A 26,246-nucleotide genomic window follows, 5' to 3' on the forward strand; every position below is an offset into this window, starting at 1 on the left:
TTTTAGAGATGCAGCATGGAAACAGGCCCTTCGGCCCACCGAGTCCAGGCTGACCATCGGTTATCCGTTCACACTAGTTCGATGTTAACCCACCATCACACCCACTTTCTACGCACTCGGGGCAATTTTACAGAGGCTAATAAACCTACAAACCTGCACGTCTTTGTGCTGTGGGAGGAAATCGGAGCGCCCGGAGCAAACCCATGCGTACACATGGAGAATGTGCAAACTCCACACAGACAGCACCTGAGGTCAGGATCAAACCCAGATTTCTGGTGCTGTGATGCCACCAGCTGCACCACTGTGCCACCCATGGTGTTGGTACTGAATGTAGAATAGGCATAATACTCACAATAAAACTTACGAGGTGCAAACACACACAGATACATTTTATTCACATTTTCATTCAGACATAGGTGGAGGCCATGTGGCCCATTGTGTAACCTGCCGTCTCTCATTAATCTCCCCTGATCTTCCTGTCACACGCATGGACTGCGGTCATTTACAGTGGCCAATTAATTTCCCAGAATATCTTTGGGGTCCAGGAGGAAACTGGGGCAACCCAAGCAACCAGTGAGAGAACGAGCAAAATCCAGACTGAAAATACTTGACCACCAAGCGCTAATCCAGGCTGCTGAAATCATGTGGCAGCAGTACTGACTGTAGCTCCACTGTGCCATCCACTCAGCTCCCAACGCGGGCGGCGCTGACAAACATCGTGGGGTCCTGCGACTCTGCCCGGCTCGGCCTGCGGACTCGGGAGCTGCGGACTCCGGTGGGAGGCGACTGATTGGGAGGTCCGGGCCGTTGAGGAGGATTTTCACCGTCGGGGTTCGGCGTCGGCGTTCCATCAGCCCGGCGAGAGGGCCTGAGCATCGGGCCGCCCGGGGTGGCGACTGCGGGTGCTCGGAAGGCCCCGACCACGGGTGAACATCTGGGAAGATCGGAGGGGAGGCTGGCTGGACTATAGTGCCTTCCTCACCAACTTTCTGTGTTTGTGCTTTTTTTTAAATTCTATTTTATTTTTAATATGTTTTATTATTTATTATTTATTTATTTTTATGATACTGACTGTAAAGGGAAATTCATTTCGTTGTCTCTAATTGAGACAATGACAATACATTTGAATACAATACAATACAATAAAAGTAATCACCTGATGGAATTGCAAATCTAGATTTGAGACACGCTTCCACGACTCCCCCCCCCCCACTCCCATTGTAAAGCAGATGCTTATTTCCTGTGCATAATTTAGCAAAATGCAACGTCATTAAAATGTATTACCTCTCTTTAGTCTGTTATTGGAGCTGCAGTTCTCTTCTTGCTTGTTCAGTTCTGGATCGCCCTTGTTGTCTTGTTGCTGTAAAGATGATTTCCTCATGTATCTGTGAGGTAGAAGTTTGCAATTTACCGCAAGCTGAATATTGCAATTACCATCGGTTTAAAGTTGGTTACTTTGCTAGATCATCCACATGCTGGACCTACAATCCTGATATTAGCAATCAGAAAGATATTGATCCTGCTGGACTGACTCAGCCATTCACTCAGAAGATGAGGCAGAGATTCAGGTGCACTTTCTTAAACCTGCTCTATTGCAGTCTATGCGTATGATGTGGCCTCCCCTACATCAACAAGACTGAATGTAGACTGGGTGACTATTTTGCAGAGCCTGCATCATCTATCATGAACTTTCGGTTGCCTTTCCAATACCGACCTGTCTGTCCTCTGTCTTCCCCACTGCCATGGTGGGGAACAGACACTTTGGGTCTGCAGCCCAAAGGTATGAATTTTTGATTTTTTAATGTAGACAATAGACAATAGGTGCAAGAGTAGGCCATTTGGCCCTTCGAGCCAGCACCGCCATTCAATGTGATCATGGCTGATCATCCCCAATCAGTACCCTGTTCCTGCCTTCTCCCCATATCCCCTGACTCCGCTATTTTTAAGAGCCGTATCTAACCCTCTCTTGAAAGCATCCAGAGAACCTGCCTCCACCGCCCTATGAGGCAGAGAATTCCACAGACTCACCACTCTCTGTGAGAAATAGTGTTTCCTCGTCTCCGTTCTAAATGGCTTACTTCTTATTCTTAAAAATGTAGGTAACCCTCTCCCTTTCGTACTCTCACCAGTGCACCCATGGTCTCTTTCTCCTTGTTCACCTTTTCCATACCGCCCCCCCTCATCCCTTATCTGCTTCAACTGATCACGTACAAGCCTCAGTCTCTCGCTCTCCCCACCCTTTGCCTCAGCTGACTCCATCTGCCTGTTTTATTTTTCCTCATCTGTTTCCACCTATTACCTGCCATCATTTGTCCCAACACTTCCACCCCCACCTGGCTCTAGATGCTCTTGACCCACCACTCCCCCTCATCTGGTTCTCTGTACCACCTACCATCCTGCTCACCCCTAGCTACCTCAGTCCAGACACAGGATTTTGACCTGAAATCTCGACGATGCCTTCGTGCCCACAGATACTGCTTGGCTCATTGAGTTCTTCCAGCAGATTGTTTTTTATCCAAATTCTTGCATCTGCAGTCTCTTACATCTCTATCACATCGAGGTTTCCACATGGTCTCTGTTGTGGATTATCATTTTATATGAACATACTAATTGCATATGAACAAATTGCAGCCTTAACATTAACTCCAAAACATCCATTAGCTAACCATTCTCATTAATGAATGAATGAATAAGTTAATTGGCCAAGTATTCACATACAAGGAATTTGCCTTGGTGCTTCGCCCGCAAGTGACAACATGACATACAGTGACAGTTAGGAATGACACATAAAACATTAAACATTTTTTAAACACGAAATTGCAATATTATTGAAGGCACCAAATTCAAAAGCTGCACCTGACATTTCATGGAGTAGAATACTTGGGTTCAAAATACATGATTATTTTCCAATGAAAAGAATGAACAGAGAACACATTGTCACAAAATGCTGGCATAACTCAACGGAACAGGCAACATCTCTGGATAGAAGGAATGGGTGACGTTTCGGGACGAGACCCTTCTTCAGACGGACTTCAAGCTGAAGAAGGGTCACGACCCGAAACATCACCCATTCCTTCTTTCCAGAGATGCTGCCTATCCCGTTGAGTTACTCTAGCATTTTGTGCCTATCTTCGGTGTAAACCAGCATCTGCACTTCCTTCCTACACAAATGAAACACAAATTTCTGTCCAGATAAAGATGGTTATGCAACAAGTTTCCGACCATTTTTATCTGATTACTCAGGGAATGAGTGACTGGCACTGTAACAGGAAACTCAAACATCTTTCTTCACAGAAATACATTGTGTGATGTTATTGCAAAAGCATCTGAAATTGTATTCCCATATTATATGCTTTCCTTGACAAATTTGATACCACAGGCGCCTTCTCGTCTTCAATAATCCTATGCTATGGTATTGAATGTTGACAGAGTTATGTCTAAGTGCAATTTACCTTTCCGTTCTGCATTGGAAGAATGGGGTGTACAGATTCTTAGAAATTAAAAAAATGTACTTATTATAATATACTAGACGATCCGTGTTGGGTTGGGTCCCGGTTGTGACGCCAGTCAAGTACACACAGAAGTATTAGATGAAAATGGCAATGTTTATTTTATGATTAAAAATAAATCTCACCAGTTGGATCCCCGTTGTGATGCCAGAGATTCACGAGACGTTCAGTTATTTCAAATTCCATCTCTTCATTCCTTCTGGGCGCGCCACCGCCGGACCCGGCAACCCTCCCCCAACTGCGCACGCGCGGATACCGGGCCCGGCAAGTGAGAGCACACTGCGCAGGCGCAACTGCCACGTTGAAACTTGTCCCGCTCACAGTATAAAGTTCATTAAAGTTTATAAAGTGAATTACTTTGTAAAATATAATGAAACTTGATACTGCGCACCGCAGGTGAAAGATATGTAAGGCACCCCTAAAACTGTTGCGCTATCGTGTACCGTCCTTTTCAAGCAGGGTGCAAGGCCACCAAATTCAAGTGCAGTTTCTTACCACTTCAAGCAGGGTGCAAGGCCACCAAATTCAATTGCAGTTTCATACCATTTCAAGCAGGGTGCAAGGCCACTAAAGACAGCGAGTCATGACCTCTCCCTCCTCCATCTTGCAGAGACTGAGCCACGCCCACACTTTTGGGTTTTATAGTCCCTCCCCCCCTCCCACCAGAAGGGGCGTGGCCTTCATGGCATGATTGACAGGAGAGAGAATCTCAACATTTTTTAAACACTACTAACTCTTTTATTTTTGATCGATGGGAAAAATCCTTGGCACCTGATGAGCGGAGAGGGACTCTGAGTAAGATGGCCACAGCCATACGTGGTAGCGTTTTTTCTAAAATCAATATAAAGCGCAAACAGGAAGTGGTCAAGATTAGACTTTTAATTATATAGAAGGCAAGGCAACTTTAATTAGGCAATGCAACTTTAATTAGGCAACACAGCTTTAGCATTTCCAAACCAAAGGCAATACAGCTTTAGAATTTCCAAACCAAAGGCAACACAGCTTTAGCATTTCCAAACCAAAGGCAACACAGCTTTAGAATTTCCAAACCAAAGGCAACACAGCTTTAGCATTTCCAAACCAAAGGCAACACAGCTTTAGCATTTCCAAACCAAAGGCAACACAGCTTTAGCATTTCCAAACTATATTTTCAAACCACATTAAGGGCACCGACAGGTCAGTAAAACCACTCACAGTTTAGTAGACATGTGTTCAGTGTTATTCACAGCTCAGACTGAGAGACGTGACCCTCTCGCTCCCCCATCTTGTAGAAACTGACTGAGGCACTCAACACTTCCGGGTTTTATAGTCTCTCCGGAAGGGGCGTGGCCTTCAGGAGAGAGAATCTCAACATTTTTTAAACACTAATAACGCTTTTATTTTTAATCTATGTGAAAAATCCTCTTGTTCTGCGCAGCAGAGGGGGACTGAGCAAGATGGCCAAAAATCACAGCCGTAAGTGGCAGCGTTTTTTCTAAAATCAATATACAGAACAACAGGAAGTGGTCAAGATCAGACTTTTAGTAATATAGATATATATGGATGATATAAAGTATAAAGTATCCTTTATTGTCATTTAAACTGTCTCCAGTTTGAATGAAATTACGTACCTTGCAGTCATAACAAAAAAATAAAATAACAGAACACACAATTAACACAGTTTAACATCCACTTACACCCCCCCCCCCCTCACCACCCCCCACACAAGACACACCGAGAGACATTAAAACAAACATTTGGACACACAAAAAAAAACAAAAAAAGTAGAAATGACTAACACGCTGCTGGCAGGGCAGCCGTCTCGCAGCGCCCCCACCAATTTGTCGACAAGGTAAAGGAACCACGAGGAGGTAGTGACCATAATATAATAAGATTTAACCTGCAATTTGAGAGGGAGATGGTGAAATCGGATGTGTCGGTATTACAGCTGAGCAAAGGTGATTACACAGGCATGAGGGAGGAGCTGGAAAGGGACCCTAGCAGGAATGACGGTGGAACAGCAATGGCAAGAATGTCTGGGAATAATTTGGAAGATGCAGGATCTTTTCATTACTTAGAGGAAGAAAGATTTTAGGGGGAGATTGAGGCGACCGTGGCTGACAAGGGAAATCAAGGACAGTATAAAACTAAAAAAGAAGCCATATTACATTACAAAGATTATTGGGAAGCCAGAGGATTGGGAAGCTTTTAAAGAACAACAGAAGGTAAATAAAAAGGCAATAAGGGGAGAAATTCAAAGCTACAGTAGCTAATAATATAAAAGAGGATAGCAAGAGTTTCTAAAGAGCTATATAAAGAGTAAGTCCCACTGTATGAGTTTATCCAAGAACTCTCCCGAGTAAAAAAAAAAATCAAACTCGTAGAAGCACGTAGAATGTACATAGCGGATACGTCGGAGCTCAGGACGTCTCTTAGCGGCTTGTAATGCTAACGACAGGTACTCGGGAAACGTGGTAAGCTCGGGAAGACTCGTGAAGATTTTTCAACATGTTGAGAAATGTCCACGAGAGCTCCGAGTACCTACGAGCGGCCATTACCGTAAATCTCCTAGTTCGAATCAGGGCAAACTCGGGAGAACTCTTGAATTAACTCGTACAGTGGGACAGCCCCATAAGAAAGAGGCAAGAGTGGAAATATTTAAGAAGGAACTGCAGATGCTGGAAAATCGAAGGTAGACAAAAATGCTGGAGAAACTCAGCGGGTGAGGCAGCTTCAATGGAGTGAAGGAAATAGGCAACGTTTCGGGTCGAAACCCTTCTTCAGACTGATCTGTAGAGTGGATGTTGGACCACTGGAAAATGATGCAGGAGAAGCGATAATGGGGAATAAAGAAATGGCAGAGGAGTTGAATAACTTTTTTGCATCAGTCGTCACAGTGGAAGAAACCATCTACGTGCCTGAAATTCAAGAGAGTCAATTCAATAAGAGAAGGTGCTTAGGAAGCTGAAAAGGCTGAAGTCACCTGGACCAGATGGACTGCACCATAGGGTTCTGAAAGAGGTGGTTTTAGAGATTGTGGAGGCATTGATGGTGATATTTCAGGAATCATAGAAACATAGAAATTAGGTGCAGGAGTAGGCCATTCGGCCCTTTGAGCCTGCACCGCCATTCAATATGATCATGGCTGATCATCCAACTCAGTATCCCGTACCTGCCTTCTCTCCATACCCTCTGATCCCCTTAACCACAAGGGCCACATCTAACTCCCTCTTAAATATAGCCAATGAACTGGCCTCGACTACCCTCTGTGGCAGAGAGTTCCAGAGATTCACCACTCTCTGTGTGAAAAAGTTCTTCTCATCTCGGTTTTAAAGGATTTCCCCCTTATCCTTAAGCTGTGACCCCTTGTCCTGGACTTCCCCAACATCGGGAGCAATCTTCCTGCATCTAGCCTGTCCAACCCCTTAAAATTTTTATAAGTTTCTATAAGATCCCCTCTCAATCTCCTAAATTCTAGAGAGTATAAACCAAGTCTATCCAGTCTTTCTTCATAAGACAGTCCTGACATCCCAGGAATCAGTCTGGTGAACCTTCTCTGCACTCCCTCTAGGGCAATAATGTCCTTCCTCAGATTTGGAGACCAAAACTGTACGCAATACTCCAGGTGTGGTCTCACCAAGACCCTGTACAACTGCAGTAGAACCTCCCTGCCCCTATACTCAAATCCTTTTGCTATGAAAGCTAACATACCATTCGCTTTCTTCACTGCCTGCTGCACCTGCATGCCTACTTTCAATGACTGGTGTACCATGACACCCAGGTCTCGCTGCATCTCCCCTTTTCCTAGTCGGCCACCATTTAGATAATAGTCTGCTTTACTGTTTTGCCACCAAAATGGATAACCTCACATTTATCCACATTATACTGCATCTGCCAAACATTTGCCCACTCACCCAGCTTATCCAAGTCACCTTGCAGTCTCCTAGCATCCTCCTCACAGCTAACACTGCCCCCCAGCTTAGTGTCATCCGCAAACTTGGAGATATTGCCTTCAATTCCCTCATCCAGATCATTAATATATATTGTAAATAGCTGGGGTCCCAGCACTGAGCCTTGCGGTACCCCACTAGTCACTGCCTGCCATTGTGAAAAGGACCCGTTTACTCCTACTCTTTGCTTCCTGTTTGCCAGCCAGTTTTCTATCCACATCAATACTGAACCCCCAATGCCGTGTGCTTTAAGGAATCATTAGAGTCAGGAGTGGTTCCAGACGGTTGGAAAATTGCCAATATTCCCCTGCTCTACATTGAGGGAGTAAAACAGAATAGTGGGAACTATATGCCAATTAGTTTGACTTCAGTGGTTGTTAAGAGTCCATTATAAAGGATGAAGTTATGGAGTACTTAGAAGTTCACGATAAAATAGGCCAAAGTCAGCATGGCTTTGTGAAGGGGAGATCTTGCTTGACAAATTTACTAGAATTCTTTGAAGAAGTAAATAGCAGGACAGACAAAGGAGAGTCAGTAGATGGTGTTTACTTAGATTTTCAGAAAGCCTTTGATAAGGTGCCACACGTGAGGCTGCTAAGGAAGATGAGAGCCCACGGTATCAAGACAGATACTAGCATGGATAGCGGGTTGGCTGGATGGCAGAAGACAAAGAGGGGCAATAAAGGGGGCTTTTTCATGTTGGCTGCCAGTGACTAGTGGAGTTCCGCCGTGGTCGGTGCTGGGGCCGCTACTCTTCACGTTGTATATTAATGATTTGGACGAGGGGATTGAAGGCTTTGTGGCCAAGTTTGCGGATGTTATGAAAATAGGTGGAGGAGCAGGTAGTGTGGAGAAAGCAGGGACTCAGCAGAAGGACTTGGACAGGTTGGGAGAGTGGGCAGAGAAGTGGCAGATGAAATATAGGGTCGCAAAGTGTGGAGTCATGCATTTTGGTAGTAGGAATAAAGGCGTAAACTATTTTCTAAATGGGGAGAGAATCCAGAAATCGGAGGTGCAAAGGGACTTGGGAATGCTGGTGCAGGATTCCCAAAAAGTTCACCTGCAAGTCGAATCAGTAATAAAGAAGGCGAACACAACGCTAGCATTTATTTCAAGATGGCTAGAGTACAAAAACAGGGATGTAATGCTGAGGTGCTATAAAGTGCTGGTCAGGCCACATTTGGAATATTGTGGGCAATTTTGTGCACCATATCTGAGGATATGTGCTGGCGCTGGAGAGGGTCCAGAGGAAATTTGATCCCAGGAATGAGTAGGTTAACCTATGATGAGCGTTTGTCGGCACTGGGCCTGTACTCGCTGGAGTTTAGACGAATGAGGGGGGATCTCATTGAAGCATACAGAATAGTGAAAGGCTTGGATAGAGTGGATGTGGAGAGGATGGTTCCCCTAGTGGGAGAGTCTAGGACTAGAGGTCATAGCCTCAGAATTAAAGGACGTTCTTTTAGGAAGGAGATGAGAAAAATGTTCTTTAGTCAGAGGGTGGTGAATCTGTGGAATTCTTTGCCACAAAAGGCTGTGGAGGCCGTCAGGGTATATTTTTTAAGGCAAAGATAGATTCTTGATTAGTACAGGTGTCGGAGGTTATGGGGAGAAGGCAGGAGAATGGGGTTAGGAGGGAGAGATAGATCAGCTATGATTGAATGGTGGAGTAAACTTGATGTGGTATTCCAAGTGGTATTGGGAGAGAGGCAATGATGTTGAAACCAAGATTAGATCAGATATAATCTTACTAAATAGCAGATTTATTTCATCTGCTATTTTTTTTAATTCATGTAGATTTGATGTTGGGGCCTCTGCCCATCTTCCCCCCTGCTCCCTAACGGACTCTCCCCCTCAATCCTCCTGGCCCACTTCCTCTGCCCTTTCTTTGTCGCACCTGACCATCAAGGCTGAGCAGGCTCCACCCAGGCAAAGCCACGGGTCCCGATGGTGTCAACCCTGGGGTACTCAAGGCATGTGTCCGCCAGTTGTGTGGAGTACTCCAGCATATCTTCAACCTGGGCCTGAGCCAGGAGAGGGTTCTTGTGATGTGGAAGACATCCTGCCTGGTTCCTGTACCAAAGAGGACACGTCCCAGCTCCTCCAATGACTACAGATCGGTGGCACTAACTGCACACATCATGAAGTCCCTGGCGAGGCTGGTGCTCACTCACCTGTGACCCCCGATTAAACCCTACCTGGACCCCCTGCAGTTCGCTTACCGAACAAAGATGGAGGTTGAGGGAGCCATCACCCACCTGCTCCATCATTCCCATGCTCACCTGGATAAACCAGGAAGCACTGTGAGAGTTGTGTTTTATTGCTTCTCCAGTGCTTTTAACACCATCCGGCCTGCACTGCTAGAGAGCAAACTGCCAAAGATGCGGGTGGATGCTCCATTGGTGTCCTGGATCACCAACTACCTTTAGTTTAGTTTAGAGATACAGCACGGAAACAGGCCCGTCAGCTCACCGGGTCCGCGCCGACCAGCGATCCCTGCACATTAACACCATCCAACACCCACTAGGGACAATTTTTACATTTACCAAGCCAATTAACCAACAAATCTGTACGTCTTTGGAGTGTGGGAGAAAACCAAAGATCTCGGAGAAAGCCCATGCTGGTCACGGGGAGAAAATACCAACTCCGTACAGACAGCACCCGTAGTCGGGATCGAACCCGTGTCTCCGCTATAAGGCAGCAACTCTACCGCTGTGCCACCATGACAGCTGTAAGTTGCTGCAGATGTTCTACCAATTGGTGATAACCAGTGCCACCTTCTTCGCTGTCATGTGCTGGGGCAGCAGGTCGAAGGTCGCGTACACCAACAGGATCAACAAACTCATCAACTGCAGAGCATCTTGGACAATACAGCTCACCCCCTCCATGACACACTGGTCAACCTGAGGAGCACCTTCAGCAACAGACTGGTTCCACCAAGATGCAGCACAGAACGCCACAGGAGATCCTTCTTCCCTATAGCTATCAAACTGTACAACTCCTCCCCCTTCTGTCGAGGGGTAGACTGACTCCCCACCCCCCCCACCCCATCCCCAATCTTCGGGCATCCCCAATCCTATCCACTCGTCACTTTAATTTCATGCTTCACGTATCTCGTGTTTTGTGACTGTGGGCAGATCAATTTTCCCTCCTGGGATAAATAAAGTTCTATTGTATCGTGTCATCTCATATAAGGCTGAATGGACTGTGTGACATACTTCTGCTCCTGTTTGGTATCTTCTTACATTCTCCTGCATTATTGGTGGTTAAAAGCATGGCATTTATCTTTCAGTTTGTAATTGGGTGGAATTGTTTTTTTAACTTTGCTTTTATGCATTTTTAGTTCAAAGTCACCAGATCAAAGTTCTCTGTCATTTGTACAATTTAGCACACACATGGTCGTACCCATGTTGTCAAAAGTGTTTTTGAACATTATGCAAAATGATCGACTGGAATGTGGTGAAATCAGCTGACCTACTTCAACCGATTGAACTTTAACATGAAGAAAAGAAGGGCTGGTTTCTTTCAGAATTGGGATATTTGGGAGAATATAATGCTATCCCTAAAGAGTTTATAAACTAATCCTTATTACAAATACCATTCAGGACAAGAACCTTTCTTACAATAAAAACCATGACCTTCCTGTTATGTCACGGACTGTATATCACAGATTCACTAAAAGGTTACAGCATGAAAGGAGGCCATTTGACTTTTCAAGCTCCATGCAGAATACAGTTGAACAGAGGGATCTGGGAATAACCGTGCATAGTTCCTTGAAGGTGGAATCTCATATAGATAGGGTGGTAAAGAAAGCTTTTGGTATGCTAGCCTTTATAAATCAGAGCATTGAGTACAGAAGCTGGGATGTAATGTTAAAATTGTACAAGGCATTGGTGAGACCAAATCTGGAGTATGGTGTACAATTTTGGTCGCCCAATTATAGGAAGGATGTCAACAAAATAGAGAGAGTACAGAGGAGATTTACTAGAATGTTGCCTGGGTTTCAACAACTAAGTTACAGAGATAGGTTGAATAAGTTAGGTCTTTATTCTCTGGAGCGCAGAAGGTTAAGGGGGAACTTGATAGAGGTCTTTAAAATGATGAGAGGGATAGACAGAGTTGATGTGATCAAGCTTTTCCCTTTGAGAATAGGGAAGATTCAAACAAGAGGACATGACTTCAGAATTAAGGGACAGAAGTTTAGGGGTAACATGAGGGGGAACTTCTTTACTCAGAGAGTGGTAGCGGTGTGGAATGAGCTTCCAGTGGAAGTGGTGGCGGCAGGTTCGTTGGTATCATTTAAATATAAATTGGATAGGCATATGGATGAGAAGGGAATGGAGGGTTATGGTATGAGTGCAGGCAGGTGGGACTAAGGGAAAAAAGTTGTTCGGCACGGACTTGTAGGGCCGAGATGGCCTGTTTCCGTGCTGTAATTGTTATATGGTTGTTATATGGTTATATCCAGTTAGTTTCGGTCAGATGCCTTCACCCAAAATCACTGCAAATAATTTCCACTGAAGCAATCCTTGAGCTTAATTTCCAAAGCCATGATCTAATCTTCATTATTAGTCCAGCCAATGCAATATAAACCCTCACTGATCATTGTGTGTAAAATTAAGGTTAATATGTGTAAGAAAGAACTGCACATGCTGGTTTAAATCAAAGGTAGACACAAAATGCTGGAGTAACTCAGCGGGTGAGGCAGCATCTCTGGTGAGAAGGAATGGGCGACATTTCGGGTCGAGACCGTTCTTCAGATTGAAATTAAGGTTAATTGCTATTCTAAATTGTCTGAAAAAGGGTCTCGACCCGAAACGCCACCAATTCCTTTTCTCCAGTGATGCTGTCTGACCCGCTGAGTTACTCCAGCATTTGTATCTATCTTCACTCGAAATTACCTCTTGGTGCAAGTTAAATCCAAAAAGAATTAAAGATGGGTATGACTGAGAGGGAATGAGGTGTAGAGCTGCAGGTAAATAAGGGCCATGGAATAGGAATGAATATGACTTCTGTATGGGTGCCAGCATGGACTTGATGGGTTTAAAGTGAAGGTAGGGAAATATATTTCATACACATTCATCAGCTAAAACACACCTTAATATGCATGAAATTCCACGCTAATGTATACTAATGTTCACTCTATACCACATTTGATGTTTATATTGGTACTGCTTCCTGAGGTTTTATTGCTTTTGATGTCAATTTTCACCCTATTCTCCCTCTTTCATCATTCGTCTCTCTAATTATTGTGTTTGGAAACTGGAGCACCCAGAGGAAGCGCAAGTGGTTACAGGGAGAACGTGCAAACTCAACACTGTCAGCACCCCGAGGTCAGGATCGAAGCCAGGCCTGTGGCACTGTGAGGCAGCAGCTCTACCACGTGTGCCACTGTGCTGCCCTGATCGGATTCCCTTTTTCCTCATCTTCCATCATCTGTCTCTGCAATCAATGGGATCATCCTCTTCAATTTTCAGCCCCTTCCTTCCATAATGCCATCACTGGGCCCCTTCCTCTCAGCATTCTGAGACCATTCCCTCACTGACTCCCTGATCTCCTCTCGCTTTTCAACCAACACCACCTCACACCAATGCTTTCTGATGCAGCAGGAGGTGCAATGTTTGCCCTCTTATCTCTTCCCTTGAACTTCTTCCATTCTAGTGCTCTGCAATTGGTTCTCAGAATGTGAACCCTTCTATACAGGAAAACCAAATGGAGATTTGATGGGCTTTTTCACTTCGGCTCTGTGTAGTAGACAAGTGTGACACCCGAGCTTCCAGGTGCTTTTTACTCTCTCTCTATCCCATTCTCAGCTCCCCGTGTTTGGCCATTTACAATACAAGCCAAAAGTGTTTCTTGGGAGCAGCATTTCATCTGCCACACACACATGTAACATTGAAAGTGACAATTTCAAGTAAACAGCCTTTCTAGCTTGCATTAGAACCATCAGTTCTTCGATCTGTTCATCGCTCTGTAAAGTTAACTTTGTTTCTCTTCAATCTTCACAGATGCTGCCAGAATTGGTGAGCATTCCCAATGGTGTGTTTCATTTAAGATTTCAGATCTTCATGATTTCAATGTTACTCTGAGTTGCAGAGTCTTTATTGCAGTCTTTTATTAACATTAAATGTGGAATTGCTTAGTTAAGATTATTAAAGGCAAAATCAACTAAAATCACTAATTTGGTGACAATGGCTATGTTTAGGAAATTAAAGGTGGCAGATTAATCCAGATTTAGATTTTGTCTTGGTCAAAATGAAAAAGGAATTGTATGCAGGGTTCTCAGAAGAGAAGGCCTTTGAGGAACATAAAGCAAATAGGAAAGAATTCAAGCGGGTGATTAGAAAGGTCAGAAGGGGAAAGTCGGATTAAAGAAAATCCCCAGGCTTTTTATACGTATGTTAAAAACAAGAGGGTAACCAAGGAGAAGACAGAACTGTTCAAGGATATAGGAGGGAATTTGTGCTTGGAGGCAGAAGATGTAGGCAAAGTACTAAACAAATACTTTGCATATGTTTCACAAAGGAGAAGAACATGGAGTGCAGTGACATCGGTGTGGAGAATATTTGAGATCACGAAGGAGGTGGTGTTGGGGCTTAAGGTGGATAATTCCCCAGAGCCTGATGGGATCTATCCCAGATTATTAAAAGAAGCAACAGCGGAGATTACAGGGGGCTTGACGAAGATCTTTGCAACTTCTCCAGCCCAGACAAGGAGAGAAGCTAATGTCGTTCCTTTGTTTAAAACGCAAGTTGAGAGAATCCAGGGAGTTATGTACCACATCAATGGGAGGGAAGTATTGGAGAGGTTTCTTCAGGATAGGATTTACTCCCATTTCGAAAAGAAGAGGCTAGCCAGCAATACCTTGGATGTTACAGGTCATGTCTTACTAAGTCGGTTAATTTTTATGAGGTGGTGAAGGAAGGTGATTGGTGAGGGTGGGGTGGATGTTGTCCATATATTTTTTTGTTAGGCAATTGTTAAAGTCCTCCATGGGAGGCTGATCCAGAAGTTTAAGATGCATGGGACATGGTCATTAGAATTTCGAACTGGCCAACTCATTGAAGACAGAGGGGTGTGGTGGAAGAACATTATTCTGGCTTGAGGTGTGTGACTGATGGAGTTCCACAGAGATCTGTGCTGGGACATCTGTTTGTGATGTATATAAATGACTTGGATATACATTAAACGTGGAAAGGTTGGTTAGTAAGTTTGCAGACAACACCAAGGCTTTTGGAGTTGTGGACATTGAGTAAGGCTGTCAAAGTATTCAGCTGGATATGGATCAACTACAAAAATGGGCAGGGAAATGGCAGGGTGTTTAAACAGTGTGATTGTGAGGTGTTGCACTTTGGGTGGTCGAACTTAAAAGGAAGGAGTGGAGCTGATAGTGCAGAGGGATCCTGGTGTCCAGGTCTATAGCTCCCTGAAAGTGGCAATAAAGTACATATAGTGATAAAGGAGGCATATGGTATGATTGCCTTCAGTGGTCAGAACGATGAGGAAGGAAGCAGAAGGTCATACTGCATCTCTGTAAGTCTGGCATGCACATTTGGAATATTGCATGCCGTTCTGCTTGCTTAATTACAAGAAGAATGTGGATACTTGGAATAGGGTGCAGAAGAGATTTACCAGAATGATAATAAAAAGGAATTGCAGATGCTGGTCTATACCAAAGATGGACAGTCTGTCCGCCTTGGCCTATGTGATCTCCAAACTGTGCCAAACATTTTAGCTCCCGTTCGCATGCTGACCTTTCACTCAGCGGGTCAGGCAGCATCTCTGGAAAAAATGGCCATGTGACATTTTGGGTCGGGACCCTTCTTCAGGCCTAAAGAAGGATCCCAACCTGAAACCTCACCCATTTATTTTCTCCAGAGATGCTGTCTGACCTGATGAGTTACCCAGCATTTAGTGTCTCTCTTTACCAGAATGCTGCCTGGATTAGCTGGTGTTGGTCACAAGGAGAGATCAGACAAATATGGAAGTGTGTAAGAAGGACTGCAGATGCTGGTTTACACTGAAGATAGGTGGGGTCAAGGAAAGAGCGTTCACATCGCGGCCCTGTTTCCACCAATATTTCCACCACCACGCACAAGAAGCACAAGAAGCGACAAGACAGACACCATTGTGTTCAGCTCTGCCTGAACAACTTCTAATCTTGTGTGCGGACTCGATAAGAAGAAGAAGACTGAAGATAGGCATAATCCTCCGACATTTTCACCACCTCCAACGGGATCCCACTGCTGTCTCATCTTCCCATCTCCACCCCTCTCCGCTTTTTGCAGAGACCATTTTCTCCGCAACTCCCTGCTTCACTCAGGTCTATGTTCTATCAGAAAGGAGGATGATATGGGTGACAAGAAATTCTGAAATGCATCTTTTTAAATGCTCAATGAATGGCATTCTCATCAATTTTCAAAATATTATGGTTTTTCAAAAATGATAGTGATCAACAGATTAACAGAGTAGCTGTTTTGCAAACAGTCTGTAATTGGGTTCAAATAACTAAATATACTAAACTCAAACTCATACCCATTAGAAAAGGTGAAGCTTGGTATTTGACCAGGTTTGGAGGCAAAAAATGAAATACTGCAGTCTTTGTTTCTAAGCAAATACCTGTTGGGTGTGGTTAGTGGAGCTTGATATACGTGTTCTTGTATCCTCTGGTTTAGTTGACTTGCATCTGCCACACACATAAAACAATGGTCAGCATACAGAAACTGTACTTTTCCACAAATGTTCTTGGCATCTTTTAGTTATGTACATTTTGCTCTCAATTTCCTGTTCTTGCATCTAATATTATTAAACAGCTCAGTGTAGAAAATAGAATGGAATTGAGCAGGATGCCTACCTCCATAAGAAAGGGATTTTGATTTTCTGCTTTAGGCTGCAACAACTGGACACGCTTGTTGAGTGTTGTCCATACACTAACAGAAGCCTTCCACCATTATAAAGATTTTATTAACTACATTGCAAGCATGACCACACTTGCACGTTCTACTTACACTAAAGGAATTCAGCAATCAATGATAACTGAAAAGCTAGTGGGCGTAACTACAGAAGCATGACTCTTGAAATGGGTGACACTAATCTACATCCCCCCTCTTAAAGAATCATGCATAACAATCGATGACAAACTGGAGGAAAGTCAAACATAGTCCGGATACTTCACAACACGGCCAGCACATGTACGATAAAGACCATCTCCATTTTGTTTTTCCAGGGAGAGAGCAGGTGGTTTCACAGGCGAGGGATACTGGACCAACGTCCCTGGAGATGGAGCAGGTAACCGTGGTGTAGGCGAAGATGGAACAGATGGAGAAGCTGTTGCAGGCATGGGTTGTTGCGTTGGCAAAAGCATGCGAGTGCCACTAGACGCAGACTGAAGTGAATTTGCATGATCTGGATAATACGGAGGAGGAACTGGCTCGTTCACAGGCAGGATGTGTTGCCTGTTACGTCTATAGGTACCGCCATCAGCACTAACGATATATATGAGCGTGGCTCCAAAGCAAGTCCAGAAATCACTCCAATACGGTCGTGGCCTTTGTCAGTCTGTAAGTGGACCACCTGCCCTTTGGTTAGCGGAGGTAGTGGCCTACTCGTCTTGTCAAACCATCGCTTTTGAATGTCACGCTTCTGTTGCAACCTGGATTGAACCTCCTCAGGTGCAAACACTTGTGGGATCAATGCCTGGTCAGCTACAGGCACTGGACAGCTACAGGACGTTCCATAAGTTGATTAGCACTTTTGACAGCCCGTTCAGCCAGCCCGTTAGACTGGGGGTATTCAGGGCTGCTGGTGACTTGGTGGAAATTCCAGTGTCTAGCGAACTCCCTGAATTGTTAGCTAGTGAATTGACTGCCGTTGTCAGTTAGCAGTCTGCCCGGAGATCCGTGGACTGAGAAGTGGCGAGATAACATCGAAATCACTGCGCTGGAAGTGGGGCTGCTGAGAAAATCAATGTCGAACCATCCTGAATAAGAATCCACGAGCACCAGGTATTGTTTGCCATGCCAATCAAAAATATCAGCTGCGATTGTAGACCATGGGATGTGGAAGAAGTGGTTGCTTTTGTTGGTGAGGTGCTAAACTGTTGCACACTGCACAGGATGCTGCATTCTCGGTGATGTACTCGGCCATGCCAGGCCAGTAAAACATGCTTCTTGCCCGTAAAACAGTGGCTTCAGCAGCTGGGTGCCCTGCATGAACAGCGTTAAAATATCGGTGGTACAGCGAAGCAGGAACCACGGCCTTGTGTCCTTTTCAAATAATGTTGTCTTGCAGTACTAGCTCATCTCGGACAGCAAAGTAAGTAAGTAAGTAAGTTTTTTGGCCAAGTATTCACATACAAGGAATTTGCCTTGGTGCTCCGCCCACATGTAACAACATGAGATCAGGCACGTGCCGTGAGTAATTACTCAGGGTAGGCAGTCAGTCGGCTTTTAAAAAAAATTTAAACCGCGCATGCGCAGATTGTTCTCTCCGTAAAAATAAAAAATAAAAATAAAAACAGTAACAGTTCAATTTGCCCAAGGCTTCCTAGTCTCCTTTATTCTGAATTACTGAATGGGTGGGGGGTGAAGGGTGATGGCAGGTGGAGAGATGGTGGGAAAAATGGGAGCACAGGGAAAGGTTGAATCAGTTGTCATCTAATTGAATGACAACACTTGTTCAAGGGACCAATTGGGGGGAGAGTTCCTTTCACAGCGTGTGGAGAGTCTGTGCCAGGGGTAAAGTTGCGGGGAGAGCAGGAGTGTTGAGAAGGAGGGGGTCGGGGATAATGCCAGTAACTCACTCACCGCTGCTGCGGCGCTCCGGATGCAGAGCCACCGCATTGTAGCCGGGGATAGAAGCAGCTTGGGCAGCTGCGAGCGACCGACCACCGGGACCCGACAGCAGAACTGGCCACCACTTCAGCGCCACCTGCCGGCCCGTTCACCTCTGGCAGTGCTCTCCGTCTGAACACCTCTCACCTGCCGCTCGCTCTTGTCAGCTGCTTCCTGCAAATCCTTAAATTCCCACAGCCGAGTAACCTCAATCGTGCTGTCGGAATTTAAGGATTTGCGGGAAGCGGCTGACATGAGTGAGGCCAGCGAGCGGCAGGAGAGAGGATTTTAGACGGAGAGATGCCAGAGGTGAGCGGGGGCCAGCAGAAGGCGCTGAGGTGGCGGCCGGTTCCGATGTCTGGCCCAGCGACCGCTCACAGCCATCCGAGCTACTTCCCCCTCCCCCCCCCCCCCCCAGCCACAATGCGGTGGATCCGTGCAAGGAGCGTCGCAAGTGGGTTACTGGTATGATCCAGATCCCCTCCTTCAGAACACTCCTACCCTCCCCGCAACTTTACCCCAGGCCAGACTCCCCAAACGCTGTGAAAGGAGCTCTCCCCCCACCCCCACATGCTGGGAAATACGGTACACAAGCTCCATTCCTCTCTCCCTGTTTCCTAAGATATACTTAAAATAATGCCAATCCATATTTGAAAACCCCGCCAAGAAACTAGTGCTGCACATGTGCAGTAGGCTGCTGCGCCTGCGCAGTACTGCAAAGGCAGAATTTCAGCTGCCTTCAGCCCCGCTTGAAAATGCCGGCTTGAAGCAGCGCTGATGGCACGTGGGCTGCACAGACCTTCAAGGGTTACAAGTACTGCGGATGAAAGGCACGGAGAATTATGCCTACCTAAGAGATCGATCTCTTAGATAGGCATAATTCTCCCATGCCTTTACTATTTATATTTAGTAATTACCATGTTATAATTTTAGTCAGGGTAGGCAGTGCCTACCTTGTCTATCCTGACGGCACGTGCCTGCATGACATACAGTGAAAGTTACGAATGACTCAGAAAACATTAATAATAATAAAATATTAATGATAAAACACCATTGATCAAACACGTGAACCAACAAAATACCAGATCAAAGGGAGGCTACAGATTTTTGGCTGTTGAGTAGAGCAACTACTCGTGGATAAAAACTGTTTTTATGTCTGACTGTGACAGCTTTGACAATCCGGAGTCGCCTTCCAGAGGGAAGTGATTCAAAGAGTTTGTGGCCAGGGTGAGAGGGGTCAGAGATGATCTTGCCCGCTCGCTTCCTGGCCCTTGCAGTGTACAGTACATCAATGGTGGGAAGGTTGCAGCCAACAGCAATTCTCTGCTGATCGGACGATTCGCTGCAGCCTCCGGATGTCGTGCTTGGTGGCTGAGCCAAACCAGACCATGATGGAGAAGGTGACAACAGACTCTACGATGGCCGTGTAGAATTGGACCATCATTGCCTGTGGCAGATTGTGCTTCCTCAGCTGCCGCAGGAAGTACATCCTCTGTTGTGCCTTTTTGACTGTGAAGTCGATGGTAGCCCCCCACTTAAGGTCCTTGGAGATGATGGTTCCCAGGAACTTAAAAGACTCCACAGATGTGACAGTGGTGTTGTTGATGGTGAGTGGGGTGAGCTCTCCTAAAGTCAACAATCAATTCCAAAGAAGGGCCGGACTGGCAGCGGAACGTTATAGTGTTTGTCTGGCCAGCCGCACTTAATGACGGAGGTTAGTGACCGTAAGGTACTGTCAGCAGCAGTGTGGCAACCAGGTCCTCCATGCAGGACGAAGGGAAAAAAGACACAGTCATCACAATATTGTCATCATCCGGCGAAGGCGGATCCTCTCATGTCTTCTGGATGCACGCGCGAGAGTGTCGGCCTGGTGAATATCTTTACCGTGTTTGTGGATCAGAACAATGTCATATTCTTGAAGTTGTAGTAACATCCGCTGTAGGCTCGCTGGAGAAGTGTGGATAGGTTTGTTGAAAATGCTGATCAGAGGCTGGTGGCCAGTTTCAATTTTGACAATGTGGCCAAAGATGAAGTAATTGAATTTATTGCACGCAAAAACAACCGCTAGCAGCTCTTTTTCAATTTGGGCATATTTTTGCTCTGTGTCAGTCATGGTGCTTGAGGCAAAAGCAATAGGGTTATTGCCATTGCCATCATTCTGAAGGCATGCAGCGCCCAGCCCATATTGTGAAGCATCACAAGTAAGTGTAATCGGCAGTTTAGGGTCAAAGTAAGCCAGAGTAGGAGCACCACACATCTGCCGTTTAAGAGCGTCGAATGCTGTCTGTTGTTGCTCAAATAGTTGGCCATGCCAAGGAATCTCTGCAAACTGAGCACGTCTGTGGGTGCTGGAAGGTCATTGATGGCACTAGTTTTCGCTGGATCAGTTTTTAGGCCGTCTTATTGGTGAATATATGGCCTAGGTATTGATGTGAAATCGCATCGACTAGCGACATTCTTCAGTGCACTAATGTATAACTCAACCAGTTCTCCTTGTTTATGACACATTGAGAAAAATTTATGATGTTCACTGTTCACATTAAATCCCTGGGGCACTCTGCTGCTCGTGAAATTAATGCTGCCAGAATATCTTATCAAACTTCTCCTCGTTTATCTCAATTGTCAGCAAACAATGATAACTGAAAAGCTAGTGGGCCTAACTACAGAAGCATGACTCATGAAATGAGTGACACTAATCCACAACGCTTTGCAAGACCCGGCACCCTCCCACTTTACATCCCCGCTATCACTGTGTCCATTAATGATCCCAGACACATCAAATCAACATATAATTGCTGATGTTTCAGTTAGATTGTGACAGTGAGATCTGAATGAAAAATCTTTTTTGTCTCAGTCATTTTTTGTTTTAGAGATACAGCATGGAAACATGCCCACCAGCTCCGCCGACCATCGATCACCCGTTCACACTAGTTATCCCACAAAACAGTAGGGGCAATTTACAGGGGCCAATTAACCTACAAACATGCATGTCTTTGGGATGTGGGAGGAAACTGGAGCACCCAGTGAAAACCCATACGGCCACAGGGAGGATGTACAAACTCCGCACAATCAACATCCATGGTCAGTATCAAACTCTGGCGCAATGAGGCAGTAGCAGTTCCACCACTGCACCACTTTAAAATGTGATGATGAATAATAAAAAAGGGGTGGAAGAGACATGAGCTGTTATAAGGGTAACCAGAGATTGCACATTTGTAATTGTACATCAGAAGTCTCCTTTACACTATTGTTTACCTCGGTAAGCTTGCAATTGTCCTGTCAGTACTTTCCGAATTTCAGAAACCCACAGATTCTTCAGTTCGACAGATGATGCCTGTAATTAGGTGGTCATTGCAAATTAAAGGCAAAGTCCAACATTAACAAAAATCAAATGGTTTGAAAATTGTTCACAGGATTTTCTACCGAGTTACACCAGTCTCATCATGCTTCTCCAGCAGAATGGGGCTGGGATCATTTGGGACCTCTCTCGCAGCTGCCAGCCATTTACAGGGATATTCACACAAGTGATAATGGCACTAACATGGCCAGAGCTGAATACAACACAATTCCTGACCTTCACATCCTATCAGCAGAGCCTCTCCAATTTCCCATGACAGAGATGAGCAATTTTTATTTAAGTACACAGAAAGTGTATGAGATTTTAACTTTTTTCAAAAAATAAAAGTCATTCAAACGGTTCAATATTGAAAAAATATAAAAATATAAGTCTGAATAAATGCAGACCCGAAAAGTCACTCATTCCTTCTCTCCTGAGATGCGGCCTGTCCTGCTGAGTTGCTCCAGCATGTTTTGGTTAGTTTAGTTTAGAGATACAGCATGGAAACAGGCCCTTCGGCCCACCGGGTCCAACGCCGGCCAGCTATCCCTGCACATTAACACTATCCTACACCAACTAGGGACAATGTTTAAATTTACCAAGCCAATTAACCTACAAACCTGTACGTCTTTGGAGTGTGGGAGGAAACCGAAGATCTCAGAGAAAACCCACGCAGATCACAGGGAGAACGTACAAACTCCGTACAGACAGCACCCGTAGTCGGGATCGAATCCGAGTCTCCAGCGCTGCTTTCGCTGTAAGGCAGCAACTCTACCGCTGCGCTGAAGAATATTAACGTCCTAAATAGGTTTACTTAAAAGAAAATATTACAACCTGACACTTGATTGATAGCAACTTGTAGCTGGCTACACTTTCACTCTCTCAGTTTGTGCTTTATCAAGGCCAAGATGACCAATATCCCTCTTCCCTCTGCCTTACTGTGCACCTCTCAAGGTTAAGCTGACAAACCTGAGATAGTTGACACTAGTGTTGAGCACAAAGTGGATCCGACAGCATCTCTGGAGAAAAGGAATAGGTTAAGACCCTATTTCAGGCAGAGAGTCAGGGGAAATGGGAACGAGAGATAAAGACGGTACTTAGGAGAAATGAATGGAAGATTCATTCATGCAAAAAAAAAAACGATTATGAAGGAACTGTGGAGCACACAATAGGCCATTGTTGGCTGTGGGATAGTGATAATTAATATACAGATAGAGGGACTCAACATTAAAATGACTAGGGTGGGGGAGGGATGGAGGGAGAGGGGATGCAAGGGTTAATTGAAGTTAGGGAAATCAATATTCATGCTTCACCACTAACTCCCAACCAGCACTCAAATTCACCTGGACCATTTCCGGCATTTCCCTACCTTTTATAGACCTCACTATCTCCATTACAGGTGACAGCCTACTAATCGACATCTACTATAAACTCACTGACCCATGGCTGTCTGGACTACACTTCTTCCCACCCTGCTTCCTGTAAGGACTCCATCCCCTACTCCTAATTCCCCCGTCTACGCTGCATCTGCACCCAGGATGAGGTGTCCCAAACCAGGGCATCGGAGATGTCCTCATTCTTCAGGGAACGGGGATTCCCCTCTTCCACTATAGATGAGGCTCTCACCAGGGTCTCTTCTATACCCCGTAACACTGCTCTCTCTCCCCATCTCCCCACTTGTAACAAGGGCAGAGTCCCCCTTGTCCTCACCTTCCACCCTACCAGCCATCACATACAACAAATAATCCTCCGACATTTTCGCCAACTCCAACGGGATTCCACCACTGGCTACATCTACTCATCTCCTCCCCTTTCGGCTTTCTGCAGAGACCGCTCCCTCTGTAACTCCCTGGTCAATTTGTCCCTTCCCACCCAAACCACCCCCTCTCCTGGTACTTTCCCTTGCAATCGCAGGAAATGCTACATTTGTTGCTTTACCTCCCCCCTTGACTCCATCCAAGGACCCAAGCAGTCTTTCCAGGTGATGCAGAAGTTCACCTGCACCTCCTCCAACCTCCTCTATTGCATCCACTGCTCTAGGTGTCAGCTGATCGACATCGGTGAGAACAAGCGCAGGCTTGGCGATCGCTTCGCCCAACACCTCTGCTCGGTTCGCATTGACCAACCCGATCTCCCGGTGGCTCAGCACTTCAACTCCCCCTCCCATTCTGAATCCAACCTTTCTGTCCTGGGCCTCCTCCATGGCCAGAGTGAGGCCCACCATAAATTGGAGGAGCAGCACCTCATATTTCGCTTGGGTCGTTTACACCCCAACGGTATGAACATTGACTTCTCCAATTTCAGGTGGTCCTTGCTTTCTCCTTCTTTCCCCTCCCCTTCCCAGCTCTTCCACAGCCCACTGTCTCCACCTCTTCCTTCCTTCTTCCCACCCCCTCCACCCCCACATCAGTCTGAAGAAGGGTCTCGACCCGAAACGTCGCCTATTCCCTTCGCTCCATAGATGCTGCCTCACCCGCTGATTTTCTCCAGCATTTTTGTCGATCTTCATACCGCTGGGATGAGTTCAAGAGAGAGTCAGATTTACCTCTTAGGGCTAAAGGAATCAAGGGATATGGGAAAAAAACAGGAACGGGGTACTGATTTTAGATGATCAGCCATGATAATATTGAAGGGCGGTGCTGGCTCGAAGAGCCGGATGGCCTAATCCTGCACATAATTTTCTATATTTCTATGTTTTCTAAGCTGCCCAAGCTAAATATGAGATGATTTTCCTCCAATTTACTCTGGGCCTCACTCTGACATTGGAGTAGGCCCAGGACAGAAAGGTCAGTGTGGGAATGGGAAGGGGTTAAACAGTTTGGCAACCGGCATTATCAATCTGTAACCAATTGAAGAGAATTAGATTCACAGTGGTCCCTAATATCTTGCAAAACCTCATTTATTATAATAATTTTCTCTTTTTTCTTCTCTAATATCATTTATCACAATTGGATAAGATGAAATGAGCCACTGCTGTATGTTATTTGTGATCACTGCCCTATTTTTTGAGTGTGCAAGACACATCTGCCTGAGGGACATCACTAGAGTCAGCTTGATGCAATTTTGAGCTAAGGTGAGGGAACTTGTTGTAACCTTTCTGCCTAGCTTGGATAGAGTGGATGTGGAGAGGATGTTGCCACTTGTGGGAGAATCTAGGACCAGAGGTCACAGCCTCACAATAAAAGGACATTCTTTTAGGAAGGAGGTGAGGAGGAATTTCTTTAGTCAGAGGGTGGTGTATCTGTGGAATTCTTTGTCACAGAAGACTGCGGAGGCCAAGTCAATGGGTATTTTTAAGGCAGAGATAGCTAGATTCTTGAGTAGTAAAGGTGTCAGGGGTTATGGGGTGAAGGCAGGAGAATGCGGTTGAGGAGGAGAGATAGATTAGCCACGATTGAATGGCGGTGTAGACATAATGGGCCGAATGGCATAAATTCTGCTCCTATCACTTATGAATGGTAAATTGCAGCAAAAGATTCCAGGGTCAGAAAAATGAACTGTGATTTTTGAAATAATTGTCTCCTGGTGTGCTCGTTAGAGTTGGACTGTTCTTCCAAACACAGGTAAATTAGTGCCCCTCCTGTCTCTCAACCATGCATGCCATCTGATCACACTCAAGCCTGAGGGCCAGTACTTCAGACCCCTGGAAATAGACATGAGCCCCTCGAGACCCCATGTCCATTGCCTGCATACTCAGGTTTAAGCAGAGAGACAAATAGCAAGTACTTGGAAATTACTTTGGAAAATATCTAGAATTTGAACAGTAAAGTACAGCACAGTGTTCAATGCATCTCAATCCTAATCATACATTCTCTTTTGCTGTTGAAATTAGCATGGAAGCTATTTCCTACATCTAAACAATACAACTTCAAAGAAAAAAAACACATTTCAATATTGTTCATTATTACCTGAATAATGTAAACTTCTTCTCTGCCATTGTACCAGATCTCAAATTTTTTAATGTCACCCTTTACATTTTCTGTGATCCCAACAGCACTCATCTGAAAGCACAGCATGTTGAGTATTAGCTGTAGGGTTAATCAAGTCATGTAGTTATTGAGTCATTGAGACGGAGAGCATGGAGACAGGCCTTTTAGGACCTGCCGACTCAGCCCACCATGTGCCCATCTATGCTAGTCCAATTTGCTCATGTTTGACCAAGCTTGCCAAAGTCATGTCTGCATTATGTTGTAATAATTGGAAGACATAAAACGTTCTGTAAATATTATTTGAGTCACCCATTCCTTCTCTCCAGAGATGCTGCTTGTCCCGTTGAGTTCCTTTAGCATTTTATGTCTATGTTCGGTTTAAACCAGCATTTGCAGTTTCTTCCAACACATCAATTGTACTTTTATTGGATCAGATGGATGGATCTGGTTAGCATATATTGCATACTGTTAAGAAAAATGTTTTTTACATTCTAGGCCTGGACAGCAGAAGACAGAAGACAGAAGACAGAAGACCTCCTTGCGTATAACCTACTTGAACCCCTCCAATCTGGCTTTCGTCCCCTCCATAGCACAGAAACTGCTCTCCTCAAAGTCCTCAACGACCTCCTCACCTCTGCTGACATTGGTTCCCTCAACATCCTCATCCTCCTCGACCTGAGCGCAGCCTTCGATACAGTGAACCATAACAT

General features: G+C 45.2%; 1 protein-coding gene across 3 annotated transcripts in view; it reads right to left on the bottom strand.

Moving 5' to 3' along the window:
* Window positions 1–26,246, bottom strand: part of mcf2l2 (MCF.2 cell line derived transforming sequence-like 2) — a 367,682-nt gene that overhangs the window by 79,406 nt on the left and 262,030 nt on the right. For all 3 annotated transcript variants that reach the window (XM_033032171.1, XM_033032172.1, XM_033032170.1), the window contains exons 23-26: window positions 25,516–25,608; window positions 21,526–21,604; window positions 16,058–16,124; window positions 1,285–1,385 (exon numbers count right to left, since the gene is read on the bottom strand). In XM_033032171.1, the coding sequence (XP_032888062.1) occupies window positions 1,285–1,385; window positions 16,058–16,124; window positions 21,526–21,604; window positions 25,516–25,608 (340 nt within the window). The remainder of the gene's footprint in view (window positions 1–1,284; window positions 1,386–16,057; window positions 16,125–21,525; window positions 21,605–25,515; window positions 25,609–26,246) is intronic.

Source organism: Amblyraja radiata, chromosome 13 (assembly GCF_010909765.2).
Source record: "Amblyraja radiata isolate CabotCenter1 chromosome 13, sAmbRad1.1.pri, whole genome shotgun sequence".
Taxonomy (NCBI): Eukaryota; Metazoa; Chordata; class Chondrichthyes; order Rajiformes; family Rajidae; genus Amblyraja; species Amblyraja radiata.